This window comes from Lupinus angustifolius, chromosome LG19, assembly GCF_001865875.1.
Source record: "Lupinus angustifolius cultivar Tanjil chromosome LG19, LupAngTanjil_v1.0, whole genome shotgun sequence".
Classification (NCBI taxonomy): Eukaryota; Viridiplantae; Streptophyta; class Magnoliopsida; order Fabales; family Fabaceae; genus Lupinus; species Lupinus angustifolius.
The window spans coordinates 4,312,605-4,324,019 of NC_032027.1; the positions used below are offsets into that span (position 1 = coordinate 4,312,605).

At 32.1% G+C, this 11,415-nt stretch overlaps 1 protein-coding gene across 1 annotated transcript; it reads right to left on the bottom strand.

Annotated features, from left to right (window-relative positions):
* Nucleotides 1,663-2,325, bottom strand: LOC109333922. The gene has a single exon (XM_019569505.1). The coding sequence runs from the start codon at nt 2,323-2,325 to the stop codon at nt 1,663-1,665; it is 663 nt and encodes a 220-aa protein (XP_019425050.1).

Genomic DNA, 11,415 nt, shown 5'->3' on the forward strand with positions numbered 1-11,415 from the left:
AGAATATTTTTATTTTATTCTACACTGTGATGTTCTTATTCCTTATGTTTTGTTCTTAAACAAGAACAAAAGTGGTTAAACAAAAACACTCATTGTTGAGGAGATAAAAGCAATGAAAATACACAATTCAAGAATAAATACAAGCACAAGTATATCCAGAAACATGAATCCAGAATCATTACAAAATTATTCCAATATTTGTTGTTATAATTACTTATTTATTAATAAATTAAAAATTTCACTGTTTACAAGCATATGTACCTCACATCCGTTTATACGCATTTTAAGTTATATTAGTTACACTCAATCTCAGTCATTCATTTTCTTAGATCCAACAGACTAAATGGGTGAGTGTAATAAGTTATGAGAGAAAAAAACAGAAATCTTAAATAACTTTTAAGTTTCACCCATTTAATCTATTAGATTTAAGAAAATAAATGACTGGAATTGAATATATCTAGTATAATGAGTGTAAATTAATCTTTCCTCTAATATTATAATATGCCAGGTACATATTTGACAAGCTTCTAAAAATATTAGATTAGGTCATATTCAATAATCCACTATTACTTACATCTCCATGATAAAGATAGAGTAAAAAAATGGATAGTGTGAGTTTTATATATTATTATTGTTAATCTATCACTCAAATTTATTCATTATTGACTATACAAAAAAATATTTCAAATAAGTATGGTATAATGTAATCATTGTTTATAAATTTTATACTCACAAGCATAAATATTACATTCATAATTTTGGAGAGTTGCTCCATATCTCCACAGTTCATCCTATCACAATCTAAAGGTTGATATTTTTTTTGTTTAAAAAGTCACATGAAGCTTGACCATTCTTTTTCTTTTTCTTCTTCTTCCTTTTACACACATTTAGTGGAATTTTTTTACTCCCACCCATTCCCACACTGTTTCAACATATCACAGTAGTCATGGCTTCCGTCTTCCAAAGAACTACGCACTTATTCCTCCATGAAAATTAAAATATTTTTGGACCAACGAAAAGATTTCATACTCAAACCTAAAGGTATCATTAAGAACATATTTAATTTATAAATAATTCATGGTTTATTAAAATTAGGTTATGGTGGATGAGGAGTAAGGAATCCTGGTGGACAAATTTGTTCGCACTTTTGCGGTTTACCACAATTATAATGGTTTTTAGCAAGTGGATATGTACTAATTTTAATAGAGGGAGTTTAGGGTTTCAACTTCTTTGCATACATTTTCAATTGAACATGGTTGCGAATTCTACTCTTCTTTTTTTTAAAGCAAGGATGAAACTACACCCATAAATATATTAAAGATGTCAAAGCAAAGAACCATTACAAGCCCCTAAACCTATAGTTAGATAGGAGTAACATATTTCTATGAAAATCATGCAACAAGAAGGAAGGAGGGTAATTCCACCAATAATCCATTCTATAATTCATACCAAAGTTTGGCAACTTATCCATGCAAGCATTCCCTTCCCTAAATATGTGAGACACTTTAACTTACATGCCCAACATAATTTTCTGGCACTTGTTCATAAGGTTATTTAGCTTCCAAGGAACCAGCTTACTACCCCTGAAAATTTCCACCACCGAGGTTGCATCACATTCCAACAAGATAAGAAACCAACCTTTAGAGTGGGCAACCTCGACATCTATAATTGCAGCAAGAACTTCTGCGTATAGGGAGTCCTGAATGGTAAAGTAAGAAGCAAAGCACCCCAAACAACCTCCCTCCCCATCCCTGAAAATAGCACCACCCCCTGCATGCCTTGGGGACCCCCTACATGCCTTGGGGACCCCCTAGCTGCACCATCAATGTTAATCTTAACCCAACCAATCGAATGCAAGACCCAATTGACCTCTGAAATTGCAGGGGCCTTGCTATAATTGCAGTGAACATGGAATGCTCTAAGGATTGAGAATTCCAGCAAAGAAGGCTTAACATACAGCTTAGAGAAGTTTCCAGTGAAAGAGGTATCCAACTTGATTTTTGCAATTGCTTGGTCAAAGGAGATTGACAAATTATCAAATTTGGCTTTGTTCCTACAGAACCAAATAACAGAAATGGAGTTAATAATGCCAGCTACTAAAACCTGCTTCAGTTGAGGGCTCCATTGTGTAGAGAAGGACATAAGGCTCTTGAGAGAAGCATGATCAAGGTAGTAACCGAATTGTGTACTCAACCAGTTCCATATCAAATTTGCAAAATTACAATTGAAGAATAGATGATCAGAAGACTCATCATTGGACCAACACAGGTTGCAGATTGATGGCAGAGCCATGCCCCTCAACTTCAGGTTTTCATCAGTTGGCATTCTATTATTGTAGAGCCTCTAAGTAACAAAAGACTTAGAATGAGGAATAGAGATTGACCAAATACTGTTGCACCAGTTATGCTGAGCTTGAGTAGGCTTAGTGAAGTGGTATGCCTCTTTCAAAGTTAGGATCCTATCACTAGTGTGCAACCAAGCCAACTTATTAGTCAAGTGAGAACTAGGAATGGGAGTCTTATTTATTTGTTGACACACAGCAGGATACAACCTAGTCATCCAGGGGGGATTTTGCTTTTGTGGAGGCTTGCAATTATATTAAGTTTCTATGAGGAAGATATTTGCAATAAGCTGCACTGTTGAATCAAATTCAACATTATTCTGGTTAGGTCATTGCTTTTTCATTTGTTATCATAATGAAGAAGAAAAAAAAAAGAATGGTCATGTTAGTTCCATGTGATTTTTTAAACAAAGAATATGAACATTTATATTGTGATAGGATGAATGTTGGAGATTTGGAGTAACTTGATCCCTCCATGTTTTTATACTCACAAGCATAAATATTACATTCATAATAATAATAGGATTTTCACGTGATTTTATTAGGAATGATAATAAGGATAATGATATTTTGTAATAAATAATAAGAGGAAATCTACTTACTTAAAGAGTATGTTTAAAACACTTACTTCATATCTTAGTCATCAATCATAGAGAAATTTAATGGCTTATATCACTAATACAAATCATTGGATTTCATCAGAATTGATATAATTATCTTATGGGGTATAATTATTTCATATTGAATCGATTAGATTATTAAGTCAATGGTTAGACTATTAGGTTACTAATTAGACTAGTTGGCTCAGTTTATATTAAATTTTAAATTAATCATGATATTAATTAATATTCTTTAATAATTTTATACTTTAAATTAAAAAAATATTATGATGGCATATGTAGTATGTACCATCAACAATTAAGCTTTTCACAAAACAAAATATTACAAATAAATTTGAAACATAATCAAATAAATATATGATCTATTTTTTAATTATAACAAAAACAAATAAATAAACTTAGCAAACTCAATTAAACAATTAAATTTTGTTTAAACATAAGCAAATAAAGAAGAAATATAATTACAATAATGATATACATAATTACAAATAAGTTGAAAACACTATATTTTCCTTTGAAAACAATTTTGTTTTGGCGTTTTTATTTTAAATTTAACTGACTGATTTATACTTAAAGTAACCAAGTTAAATTGATTCATATTGATTTTGGTGCATGACGAATTGGATAAGCGGTTCACATCAATGATGTACTCGATTTTAAATTAGACCGACTAATCTAAGTCGAGTTTAATAACTATGATTCTTTGTTAAGAATAAAAATTAAAAATATCTATCTCTCTTTTTATTTTTTGTATTATCTATTATATAACTTATTTTTATGAAATACACATCATGTGACTTTACTATGTTTTAAAAATAATAAAAGACAAAGCCTATTTTTTAATTTATAAGTACCTGAATAAAATAATTTAAGTGAAAGGTGATTTCTACTTTTTGAGTTTTTCATGTAAGTCAAAATTAATAATTTAAAAGTAGAAAAAAGAAAGTTCCAAAAACCATATGATAAAGAGGAAGCTCCTAAAAATGCTCATGTTCAAGTAAAAATTCGAGAATTAGCATGGTTGCAAAATTTTGAAATTATATATAAGATTGTAATGTAGATTAAAGCTTGAATGTTGAAATTGTAAGGTTGAGGTGCGGAAGGAGAATAATGAATTCTCGAAATAGTAAATTATGGTAATAGTAATATATTTACTTAATACAAAAGCCATAACTCCTAGTTATATTAATATTATATTTCTAATTAAATAAGATACTCTAATAAATCTAAAAATATAGTAATAATATTCTTTTAATATCTAAATATCTTCTACATATTCGATAATTTAAAATACTTCCATGTACTCTAATATATAATATAGAACTCAAATGTGTATTTGTAGAAATTTTGATGCATTGTTATATTATTTTTATTTAAATATCTGTTTAGTTTATATAAAGTAAAAGTTTAAATATATTATTTTATTCACTGTCGTTAGTGTAATTTTTTTAACCGTTAGTATATCATCCACATTAATTTTTATTACTTTTGTTTAAGAATTAATGATAATTAACTTATGAATGGTGGATAATTTGCTGATAATATAAAAAAACACTTACACTGTTAATATATACATATTAAATCCTATAATAAACCATCCACGTTTATATGTAAACTTATTTATCTCGCTTTTAGTAGTATGTTAAGTATTGCTAACAACATAAAAATCAATAAATTCTCATGTTTTTTGACTTGAGTGATGATACTTAAATCTCCATAAAAATGTTTTACCTATTGAGAAAAAACGAGTCGCCTTATCTATTTTCATAAATTTCCTTAATATTTTAAATGGATGTGAATATGTCTTAGATGACAATTGGGCATAACGAGTATGGTAGTGTTTCCTATACTTATACTCAGCACAATTTACGAGTATCCATAAGGATAACGAATATTGTGGGTGTCCAATGAATTTTTAAGTTTTAATATACATTTATATATTTTATAATAATAAATACATATTAAATAATTATTACGTGAATAATAAAATTTATGTACATGTTTAATTTACCATATATTTTAATCACTAAAATTCATTATAAAACAATACAAAAATTGGATAATATATAATTATAAAATAATAATAATAATGTAATATATATAAATTATTTAATTGAAAAATAAATTTATAAATATGCAATTACCAGATGGCAGATATCATGATACATGTTTCAACCCACAAGCTATTTTTACGAGTAGTTGTTGCAATTATTTTAGCGGGTAATCATGGGCTGGTATTTTTGTCATCTCTAGTATGTCCATAATATTTTAATAGACAAAATATTATGTCATTTTAACGGACTAACAAACATGCGTATAATTTTTGTTATTTAATTATTGTTGATTTTTTTATTTTAAATTCTAATTCTATAACATGGCACAATTGTAAAAAAATAACGTTCTCATGCGATGTACATAAGGTCATAAGCTATGTTCATAACATCATTATCATAATAGACTTCAACAAGAGCAAGTCACAAATTAGTTATAAGGTCTAACATTGAACTTTCTTTTGCCTATTCACTCAATTAGTATAAACATTATTTAGTCCATTTACATACAATAATAAATGTTATACTAGTCAATGCCAAAACCCCGTTAGTACAATTTAACTAAGTAATAGTATATTCGAGTCTTGGCAACATAAAAAAAAAAGTAATAAACAAAAAACGTTCAAACAATAGAGTCAAATGATACTTAAACTCATATAAAAACTGAACTATAAAACACAACACATTACCCCTATATGAGCTATATCAAATGAGAACTCAAAACAGCAACCCACCCAGAACATTAAAATGCAAATTAAATAAATAAGTCCCCTTTATCAGTTTATCCAAGTCTCAAAGGAAACCCAAACACAAGGAAAGTATTTAAATAATTATAAATGTTGATTCCATTTTCATCTATCTTTTTTTATAACAAAGAAATATTACTTTTTTAATAATAGGTAGGAACAAGGCAATATTATAGATGTCATAAGAAGATTAATTACTAATTCGGTGTTTTAAGCATAATTAGTTGAAAGGCTCATCAACCAAAAACAAGAAATATTGTAGCTAAAATTTTCAATAATTACTCAATTATTCATATTTTATGTTGTTAAAAGTTGAATAAGAAATAATATTTTTTTTTTATTAGCAATAACAATTTATAACCAAAATAAGAGTATTTGGAGAATCAATAGTACTCCTATCTACTAACAGAAAGAGAACAAGAAAAACATCTCAATGAGTTAGAAACCCAAACCGAGAAAGGTATAGAAAAGGAAGGGAATCTAGCCGATATCAAGGTCCATGACTGAAGATGAATAGAAAACATTACCTCATCCATATTCATAGATGACTTCTCAAAGATAATCTTGTTTCTAGCTACCCAGATGCACCAAATAAAAACAAATCAAATATGCATCTAAAGACGGTGATGTTTTTTGTCCATCCGCATGAGATTCCAATGAGAACTGAAGTGACACTTCACACCAATCGGGAGCACATAACAAATACCAAACCACTCATATACTTTTTGCCAAACTCCATAAGACCAAGTGCAAGAGAAAAACAAGTGATCGACAGATTCGTCCTCCAAACCGCAAAAGATACTCCTTATTGGGACATGCTCCCCCAACACTCCACGACTAGCCAGGTTCAAAAGGGTTGGCACCCCATCCATGGAGTCTCTCCACGCTAAGCATCTCATTTTAGAAGGAACATTTTCGAGCCATAACCTTTTGAAAAAGTTGTTATCAAGAATTGTTACCTCATTAAGGAGAACCATATAAGCGTTTTGTACAGAGTAGGCACCATCTTTAGCATGAATCCACCACCACCCATCCTTAGCATCCGTGGCCGGTTTCACATCCTTTAAGCAATTGATCAAATCCTCTTCGTCACGTTTTTCCCAGTCAAACAATCTCCTCCTCAAAATCAAAGTCCAAAGCCAACAACCATCCCTCAATTCCCCAAGGAGCTAATGCCAGCATCCTTGTCAAGAGCAATCTGGAAAAACCTCTGGAACCTGTTAAAAAGACAAACCTCACCAACCCACAAATCTCTCTAAAACATAATAGACTCACCATCTCCAATTCTCCTACGAACACTCTCTGAGAACCACCCATTGTAAACCCCGAAAAGTCTATTACCCAGACATCCTAAGTCTCTCCACCAGGAAGAACCTCTCTTAAAGCACTCAGAATTAGAAAAACCTCGCGACCCCCTAAAGAGCTTCACTCTAAAAAAGAAGACGCCACCTCCATTTACCCAGCAAAGACAAATTAAACAGACTCAAGTTTTTAACACCAAGTCCCCCTTCCCCTTTAGACCTACAAACCTTACTCAAACTCACCCTATGAACACCTCTTCTATCCTCCCCCAACCCCAAAGAAACCTCCTTGAATTTTCTCCAACTCAAGAATAACAGAAACCCGAGCTTTAAAAAAAGAATAAAAATAGATAAAGAGAGGGTTAAGAACCGACTTAATGAGAGTGACACGACCACCAAAAGAAATAAGATTGTGTTGCCAAGAAGAGAGTCTCTTTTTAAAGGATTCGATGACAGGAGACCACGTAGTAATCCTCCTTGGGTTGGCACCAACCGAAATTCCTAAGAATTTAAAAGGAACAGAATCAACACAGCAAAACAACTTGTGAACCGCCATATGAACAAAGTCTTCACTAGAGTTGATACCAATAAATTTGCTTTTATGAAAATTAATCCGTAACCTAGAGGGCAGCTCAAAACATTTCAGGATGCTTTTGAGGACAATGATATTCTCAGCATCAATTGACACCAATAAGCAAAGTATCATCAACATACTGAAGATGTGAAATAAGAACCTTCTCTTTACCCACCTCATAACCTCTGAAGATCCTTTTAGACACCACAGATCTCATAATCCCAGCAAGTCCCTCAACAACAATAAGGAAAAGGAAAGGGGCAATCATGTCACCTTGTCTCAGACCCTTGACCATATTGAACTTCCCAGTAGAACTCCCATTAACTAGGATAGAAACCGAGTTAGAATGAAGGCAACTCTTAATCCAGTTCCTCCACTTAACGCAGAAACCCATCCTTTCCATCATATACAGATGGAAACTCCAATTAACTGAATCATAAGCTTTTTCAAAGTCCACCTTAAAGATGAAACACTCATCACCCTTATTCTTTCTAGCCTGGTGAATTATCTCATTAGCAATAACCACCCCATCCATAATATAACGACCTTGTGTAAAAGCAGTCTGACATTCAGAAATAATAGAAGGAATAATTTTCTTGATACGAACCGCGAGGAGTTTAGAAATGATCTTCTGGATGCATCCAACAAGAGATATCAGTCTGAAGTCACCAAGCCCTTGCGGGCGCCCATTCTTAGGAACCAACACAGTGAAAGAGGCATTATTCCCTTTAACAAGATCACCACACCGATAGTAATCATCAACCATAGCAAAAATATCAGATTTCACCACCTCCGAGAACCTTTTAATAAAGGACAAGTTAAAACCATAAAGACCAAGACTTTTATCACCCTCACAACTCCAAACAACTTCTTTGATCTCAACTTCCTCAAACTCAGCAATAAGGACAGAATTATCCTCATCCGAAATTCTATCAAAATCAATCCCATCAAGGGATGACATATTCCAATGAGAACCCTCAAATCTGGCTTTGAAGAATGAACGGATGAGTTCTTTGACCCTAGACGGATCTTCAATCCATTACCCCTCAATAATCAAACCAGGAATTCTATTACTCCGTCTCCTCCGGTTGATAGAAGCGTGGAAGAATTTAGAGTTTGAATCTTCTTCCTTCAGCCACCTTTGTCTAGATTTCTGAAAAATCAAATTATCTTTTTGGCTAGAGAGCCTCCAAAGCTCAGCAGTAGCAGATCTCCTAGCAATAATATCATCCTCATAGAGAGTTTTGATACTTTCTTTCCCATCAACAGTGTTAATAAAAGTCATATGGTCATTGATTTTCCTATCCAACAAACCAAAGTGGTCATTGTTCAAAATATTCAAAGAGTTTTTAAGAAGTTTGAACTTTTCTTTGAGAACAAAAGACCCCCTACCATGAACCTCCAAAGCACTCCAAGTACCTTCAACAAATTTTCCAAACTTAGCATCCGAAAACCAGCAATTATTTGTTCTAAAAGGAGAGGGGGGCCAATCTTGAACATCAGTTTTTAACAAGATATGACAATGGTCAGATAAAGTCCTCTTTAAACTCAGTTGGACCAATTGACCCCATCTAATTGAACAGGAGTCGTTGACCAAAAATCTATCAAGTCTACTCATCGTTGAACCATTAGAGACGAACCAAGTGAACTTCGAACCAACAAGAGGAAGGTCAAAAAACTCCAGGTCCTCAACGAACTGAGAGAACTCATCACAATCAGAACTAACCAAACTAGAACTCGAGCCCCTACGTTCATCTATATTCAGGATAGAGTTAAAATCACTTGCCATACACCACATCTCGGCAGACCTTCCCAATTATTTGTTCTAAAAGGAGAGGGGGACCAATCTTGAACATCAATTTTTAACAAGATAGGACAATGATCAAAGAAAGTCATCTTCAAACTCAATTGGACCAATTGACCCCATCTAATTGACCAGGAGTCATTGACCAAAAATCTATCAAGTCTACTCGTCGTTGAACCATTAGAGACGAACCAAGTGAACTTCGAACCAACAAGAGGAAGGTCAAAAAACTCCAGGTCCTCAACGAACTGAGAGAACTCATCACAATCAGAACTAACCAAACTAGAACTCGAGCCCCTACGTTCATCTCTACTCAGGATAGAGTTAAAATCACCTGCCATACACCACATCTCGGTAGACCTTCCCAAAAAATCATTCTTAACTTCCTCCTAGAATAAACGTTTACCAACCAAGTCACAAGGGCTATAGACATTCATAATATTAGAGAAATCATTATAATGTGCCCATCTCCCTTTGATCGTAACAAAATTAGTTCCAACTCTCACATCTTCTGAGGTAAACACTACATTTTTCCACAAACTCAGAATACCTCATGAATGACCTTCCATAGGAACACATGCCCAACCAAAATAATCGTTGCCCCATAAAGACAAACAGAGCTTTACATCAACACACTAAAGCTTGATCTCCTAACAAGACAATGTATTCGGATGAGATCTCAAATCTCCTTCTTTTTAAGACGCCCACCTAGACCACATATATTAATTGAGATCAATTTTATTTAGATCTTTTATTTACTTTTTGTATACTAATATTCTTTTAAAACTTATATATATGGTTTTTGTTTTGTTTCTTCTAAATGGCATTTTGAATCCATGGCCATCTATATTCTATAATATGAGGGAAAATGATATATCTATCATTCTACTAAATCTTTATACAAATTTTTTTTGCCACAAGAAAGTGACTATTTCATAAAATACTATTTTATTAATTAATGATTGGTTTATAAGTAATACATGTCACTTTGGTATGAGCATAATATGATTTTAACTCTTCTCTAATATTGGACAGTCCAGTGCCAGATTACAAACGGAAATAAAATTTAAAAATTATTTTACTAAAAAATAAATTAAAATCATGAAGGTTAGATTTTTATTCTTATTAAATGTCACAATCTTAATATTATAATGAACCTTTGAGTAACTAAAAGGATCTACATTCCTGTTTTGTTTTTTGTGATTTGTAAGTTTAGGATGTGACATGTCCCTGCATGTTTAAGTTTTTTGCGTTAGAAAATTCTCTGTTTGATCAATATTTGTCGTGGAACATGTACATCAATAGTTATGAGACCATGTCACTCTTTCTATGTCTCTCATGAGAATAGATAAAGTTCACCTTCCATTTTAGCTACATGAGGTTGTTTTCAACTCAGTTAGTATCTTTTCACTTACCCATTTGGGATAATTTTATATGAATGATGTGGACCGTAGTGTAGAACTGTAATAATTAGGGTAACTAAAGATCTTCCACTGCTATGAATAAATGCTGAAATCTTCATATCATTTGGAAAAATTATATACCGGTCGGTGGTCCCTCCTTATATTTCTTGAGTTTTGACTGCAGTACTTATTGCCCTCTTATTTAAAATATTATATCATCATCTTTAATGTTTATGTTATAATTAATTACACTTTTGTCTATAATTAACTAGTTGTCTTAATTAGCTAGCAATAACTACAACCACCAATCAATGATGTGTTTGGTCAAATTGTTTGGCGAGAACATATTTGTTATTTTATAATTTGTGTTACTTCATATGTCTTCAACTATGATTGGTTGAAAAAATATATTTAAATTAAAAGTATGACTAATCATAATTGATAACACATAGAGTAATACAATATCATTATAGAGTGATACAAATCAAATACATTCATGATAAAATAAAAGCAGTAGAGAATGAAGGCATTAGCATCTCTAAGGTCCAACAAATGAATCCCGCTCAGGGCTACCC